Source organism: Leptonychotes weddellii, chromosome 4 (genome assembly GCF_054177405.1).
Source record: "Leptonychotes weddellii isolate Sample4059 chromosome 4, ASM5417740v2, whole genome shotgun sequence".
NCBI classification, from domain to species: domain Eukaryota; kingdom Metazoa; phylum Chordata; class Mammalia; order Carnivora; family Phocidae; genus Leptonychotes; species Leptonychotes weddellii.
This window is the reverse complement of record NC_138372.1, coordinates 29,067,319-29,073,510: the sequence shown is the minus strand read 5'-3', so window position 1 is coordinate 29,073,510 and position 6,192 is coordinate 29,067,319. Positions and strand designations below refer to the sequence as shown.

Genomic DNA, 6,192 nt, shown 5'->3' with positions numbered 1-6,192 from the left:
AGTCAGCCCAAACCCCTTGAAAAGCACCAAACACCCCAGGGCAGCTCTGTTAGCCCCCCCGCAGGGCCTGGGGTCCATAGGGCGGAGCTCCGGGAGGGGCGGGGCTGAAACCTGGAGGAGCGGCACGGCCCGCCCAGGAGCGTCCCATCCAGCCAATGAGCGCCTGGGGGCGGGGAAGCCCCGCCTCTGCTATAAGAAGGTGCTGAAGCCGGGGGCGCGGCGTGGAGGTCTCAGAGCCCGAAGCCGTGGTGTGTGGTGTCCTAGCTGCCCCGAGCTGCGACAGCCGGGAGCGCGGGAGCTCTGAGTTCGGTGCGCCCTGGGCTGGGCAGTAGCACGAGTCGGGTTCTGTTTTCCTTTGCCTGACTACGCTGTGGGGAGGGCACGGGACGCGGATCCCTCGCCGCGGAGGAAGAGCTGGCCGGGACCCCGGGACGCCCGCGCTGACCATCCGCCCGCCGCCCCCGCAGGCATCCGGCCCGCCGTCATGGCCGACCACCTGATGCTCGCCGAGGGCTACCGGCTGGTGCAGAGGCCGCCGCCCGCCGCGCCCTCCCACGGCCCCCACGCGCTCCGGACGCTGCAGCAGTACGCGGGCCCGGGCCTGGACAGCGGCTTGCGGCCTCGGGGGACGCCGCTGGGCCCGCCGCCACCGCCGCCGCCGCCGCCCCCACCCGGGGCCCTGGCTTACGGGGCCTTCGGGCCGCCGCCCGCCTTCCAGCCCTTTCCGGCCGTGCCACCGCCGGCCGCCGGCGGCGCGCACTTGCAGCCGGTGGCGACGCTGTACCCGGGCCGTGCGACCGCGCCCCCCGGCGTCCCGGGAGGGCCCCCGTGCCTGCAGCCGGCGCCTGGCGCCCCGGCCCCGCCACCGCCCGCGCACGCCCTGGGCTGCATGGACGCCGAACTCATCGACGAGGAGGCGCTGACGTCGCTGGAGCTCGAGCTCGGGCTGCACCGCGTGCGCGAGCTGCCGGAGCTCTTCCTGGGCCAGAGCGAGTTCGACTGCTTCGCGGACTTGGGGTCGGCGCCGCCCGCCGGCTCGGTGAGCTGCTGAACGCGGCCGGGCGCCTGCCTGGCGTGCCCGAGAGGAGAAGGGGGGGTCTGACCGCCCGCCGGAGTCCGCCCCAAGCGCCCGGGCCCCGCGCGCACCCTCCGTGAGGGTGGAGGCAGCGGGTTAGTGCTCCGAGCCCGACGCCCGGGCTGGGACGCCTGGCCTCACTCCAGGCCCTGCCTCCTGCAGGATGACAGTGTAGCTCCACCTCTCTGACCCGGAGCCTCAGCGGTAAAGTGAAGGGGACTGGACCCCCTTTCGGACTCCCGGTTCTTGGATTCTCTGCCCTCTCGGATTCTCCCCTACCCCGCCTCCCAATTTGAGCCATTGCAGGCTGCTGCCTGATACCCCTTCTCTCCGTGTGCAACCCGCTGTGGTCACTGGGTCCCTGGAGCCGCCCATCCACCAGGCCTCCACCCCGCTGCCTGGGCCCTGAGGTCGCTGGGCCCCCGCCTTGGGGAGGGAAAGATTGTACAGCCCTAATCCCTGTACAGTGGAGCAATGCCCCATCTGACCTCCAAAACCAAAATAAAACTGGGTCACTTTACAGTCTTCCGTTTTCATTTCTTTTTTTTTTTTTTTTAAGATTTTATTTATTTATTTATTTGACAGAGAGAGAGACACAGCGAGAGAGGGAACACAAGCAGGGGGAGTGGGAGAGGGAGAAGCAGGCCTCCCGCGGAGCACGGAGCCCGATGCGGGGCTCGATCCCAGGACCCTGGGATCATGACCCGAGCGGAAGGCAGACACTTAACGACGGAGCCACCCAGGCACCCCCGTTTTCATTTCTTTACCACTCCAACAACCCTGTGCTATATTTGGCTTTTAGAGTCCTCAGGCCGTTGGGGACCCTGGGTGGGATGGAAGCCACAGCCCCTGACAGTGCCCAGGAGAGGAAACTGACAGTTTCTTTCAAAAACTATGGTGAGTTGTGCAACTGTTACATCATAATCTGGAAGGCTGAGGCTGCCTGGCGGTGGAATGTAACCCAAAGGCACCTACGTTGGACTTCTCAGCTCCTGGGAGGGGTGGGAGAGCTTGGTGGTGCTACCCTCACTTGTTTGCTTGGGGCAGCATGGAGGCCAGAGGGGAGCTGGGAGGTACCTGAGGATTCAGACACTTCGGGCTTGGAATCCTGGATCTCCTCTTTGGCCAAGACACCATCCAGTTTCTGAGGCTACTTCCTCAAGAGATATGGCCCCCGTCTCAGGTGTTACGAGGACCACATGCCATGTGAGGCCTTTCGCACACAGGGTCAGACACCTAGGCAGCCTCAGCAAATGGTAGCGATGCTTATCCACAGACTGGTGCTGGCTTTATTCCAGGGCTTGTGCCAACCTGGTCAGTGCCCTCCTGGAGTCACACTCCAGGTGGAAGTAAGGGGGTGACTGGAAGTCAGCTCACCTTGGTACGAGTAAGAGTGATAAGGGCTAGAAAACAGGACGGCCAGGTATACAAACCCAGAGGAAGGAGGGGTTTCAGCTGCTTGGAGGTGTGTCCGTTCAGGCTTCCGGGAGGCAGTGACATTTGAACAGAGACTTGAAGGATGAGTCCATCCTTAGGACTTGGAGAAGGTGGCATGTAAGTGAAGAGCCCATTCAAAGGCAGGAAGCATACAACTACAGGGCATGCACAAGTGCATGGGGTCTCCAGAAGGAACAAAGGTCTAATGGCTTCGCAGCAACTTTGTGAAGTAGACACAGTCCCCATTCTGCAGAGGAGAGGCCTGGCAGGATTTGTCCTCAGTCCTGATCACCAGTGTGAGCTCCTGGCCCACCCTCTGCTGTTGACTCTCTGGAAAGATCCTTAGGTTGTTTGGGGCGGAGAGTGGGGGGTAGCCAGGAGAGAAGTTCTGAAGGCAGGGAGGCAGCCAGGTCAGAGATGCCGAGGACCAGCTAGGACAGGGCAGTGGGGCTGGAGAGGAGGGAATAAATTTCAGAGACTCTGGAGAGGAACACTGGCTGGGCTTCACTCTAATGCCAAGCTTGTTAGTTAACGGGACTCTTCCCTACAGCCTGTGAGATCACTCAGGGTACGCTATGTCCTCGTCGGCTCTGGAGCCACCAGGACAGGCATGGAGTGGGTGACAGGAGGTGTTTGGCAAATGAATAAAGGTCTCCCCTGAGATAATGGGGCTTTCTGAGACAGAATGGGGAGGAAGGACAGATAGGCTTCAGGAAAGGGACTGCTCTGGGCTCAGAATGGGCAATGTTTGCCCCAGCTTTGCCCAAAACCCAGAGATGAAAACCAGGGGGCTGGATTGGGATGGGAGGGTCTGACCCTCGTCTGGACACTGTCCTGATTCCCTCCTCTGTGAGCCTCAGTTTTCCCACTAGTAAGATGGGGCTAATATCCCTGCCCTGCCAAGGCAGCAAGCCTCACACAGTAAGTGAGGAGCAAATTCGGGGATGGGTTAACAAGCAGCTGGTAAACACCAAAGTGCTCTCCATATGGAAGGGATTACAATGAAAACCCAACACCTGCTCCTTTGTAGAGTTAAGGCAGGGTGGAAGGCAGTGTAGAAGGAGTCCAGCTGCTGAGCTATTTCCAGCCCCCAATCCTTCCCAGCGGGGCTCCTAACAAGTTGGACAGAAGACAAGTGGACCGAATAGAAGGTAAAACTGAGGCAGTCAATCACCCAGATCCCCAAATCCCTGATACCCTTTGGAGGATTCTTTGGAGAATGGAGAGTCCTTCTTGGCAGCACAAAGGAGGCTTGTATTCTGACATCCTCGGGATCCAGTTCCAGAAGCTGCTCTTACTAGCTGCCTGACCTCAAGCAAGTCACCTTACTTTCTGAGTCTTGGTTCTCCTGCGGGGGTCACACCACTTCCTGTGGATCCTGAGTGTATCTTTCACCTCTTCCCGGGGCTACTTCCTAAAGCAACCTTTTGCCCTCACGCCTGTGGATTTCACTCCCATACCGGGCGTGGGTCTTCGGGGTTAAGAGTCAGGCTCCCTCAAGTTTGGGAACTGAGTTGTGGCACAGAGAAGACATTTTTCCATCTTTTTTTCCTTTCTTTTCAGATGAAAGTTTCCCCAAGGCCAAGGTCCATCATTTTGAATCATCTTTTCAACAATGACTGGATTTCATCACAAAGTCTTTTTTTTTTTTTTTTCCCAAGACTTGTCTTGAATCATGTACAAGACAGAAATGCTAATAGTACCTCTTCACAGAGCTGCCGTGGAGATGAAGTAAGTCAATTCACATGAGGTGCTTAGAACAGTGTAGTTTCTAGCTTATCCTCCCTGAGCCAGGGCTTTTCAGGAATACCTTCATATTCAAGTCTTTAGAAAGACTGTGTTGTAACCAGCTAGTGAGGGGTAACCCTGTTGCAGGGTCTGATGCTGTTCAGCTTGCAAGGAGTTTATTAGGGAGTGCCCTAAGGACCAGCCGCTGTGGACAGGAAGGGCTGGAGCAGATGGGAGTAGTGAAAGCTACAAAGCAGACCCAACAAGAGCCTTGGCCAGCCCCGTGGGCGGCTTGGGCCGTGGCTGCCGATGGGCAAGGCAGCTCTCCGCCGCTAAGCAATCCCTCAGGGAGCTGCCAGGGGACGGCACCATCCAGGACAACTCATGGAGGGGGGTCTGGGCAGCACAGTGGCCACCACAAGCACACGTGGGGACAAGATTAGGCCAGCATCCTAAGAGTCCTAACAGCAAGGGCCTCCTTAAATTTGTGCTCCAGGTGTTTCATTTGCCTCTCCTTCGTCCCAGGCCTGATTAGTACCTTCCCTATTAGAGGGGGAAAAAAAATCTTTGTAGGGAATATCAACCTTACGGGGTTGATGTGATGAGACTCTGTGTCAGTCCCTGGTACGTGGTAGAAATGAGAACCCTCTCGCCATCGTCGTCACTATGCCAGCTCATCTCAGTGTTCAACAGTCATTTGTCGAATAAATTAAATGAACAGTCTGATCCTAGTATTTCCCAGGCAGCTTAGGCGTTCAGCTGATTACAAAATAATCCTCTTGAATTCCTTAATCCATCCTTGCCTAACTCTATATGCCACCCCGCTGTCGGCCGTGCTGGGTCAGGATTACTGAGTCCCAACTTGGTGAGCGCCTACTGTGTGCAGGCATGACGGGACCTAATGGCAACCAGTAGGTGCTCTTTCTTTTCCAGTCTCTCCTTTAACCACCACCCAACCCCGTGAGTAGCACTCCTAGGTACTTTTACCCCCATTTCAGAGGTCAGAGAATTGGGGCTCAGACAGTGAATTGCTCCTCCAGGTCACACCCCGGTAAGTGCTGGGGCGAGCAGGCCCACTCTGGCATTCCCAGGGCCCTCCCCCTCCCCCAGGCTGGGGCTGGCCAAGGACCTGAGCCTGTGTGGAGCAAGAGCAGAATCCCAGACCTGGTTCCGCCACTTGGTGGCCGTGGGATACAGAAGTCACTGAGCCTCTTGGAGCCTCAGTTTCTGTACAGTGGGGAGGATGATCCCCTCGGTGTGTGTGCAGGGATTCAAATGGGACTGGGTTTCTGCGAGCACATTGCAAATAGAGCAGTGCTACTTGGTTGGGGTGAGCTGGGGGTGAAGAGGCACACATTCTACCCCAAGCATCTGCTCTGGAGAGAGACCCACCTGCACACACCGGGACTTGAGCTGTGGGCCGGCCCAGAGGGCACAACGTGGAGTCACGTGCCATGGGTTCTAGGCAGGGGCTGCTAAGCAGCTCAGGGCCTGGGAAGTCCTGAGAGCTGGTGGTGATGAAAGGGTAGGGGTGGGTCCGCCCAGGGTGGGGTGGGACGTCCAGGTAAAAGCCCAAGGCCCAGAGTGTGCTGGGCCAGATAGAGGAAATAAAGCTACTCTGAACTCAGTGTTCTCATTGGTCAAATGGAGACACCACAGGCTTTTTTCGAGGATGAATGAAGGTGACATCCAGTCCCTGCCCCTGGGAGCTGCTCGGATGTTGGGAAGCATGACCACAGGGACAAGAAGGAGAGAGCCTTGAGCTAGCCCGCTTCCAGGCACCTTCCCACCCTCCATTCCAGCCACTGCAGGCTCCTTAAGCCTCAATACTTGGCCTGTGCTGTTTCCTTGGCCTGAAAGACCTCCCTCCAGGGCCTTTTCCACCTGCGAAGGGCCTATTTCACCACGTATCAGAGTTAATGAGGAATCTTCCTCCCAGACTGTGAGGTTCT

General features: G+C 58.0%; 1 protein-coding gene across 1 annotated transcript; it reads left to right on the top strand.

Annotated features, from left to right (window-relative positions):
- The first annotated feature begins 210 nt into the window (after window positions 1–210).
- CITED4 (Cbp/p300 interacting transactivator with Glu/Asp rich carboxy-terminal domain 4) lies at window positions 211–1,600 on the top strand. Its single transcript, XM_081818204.1, has one exon. It carries the CDS (start codon window positions 485–487, stop codon window positions 1,049–1,051), a length of 567 nt encoding a protein of 188 aa, XP_081674330.1. The 5' UTR covers window positions 211–484; the 3' UTR covers window positions 1,052–1,600.
- Window positions 1,601–6,192: the final 4,592 nt, after the last annotated feature.

Bases quoted from the DNA above. Each gene is read 5' to 3' on its own strand.
- CITED4 (XM_081818204.1), top strand. From the start codon at position 485: ATGGCCGACCACCTGATGCTCGCCGAGGGCTACCGGCTGGTGCAGAGG.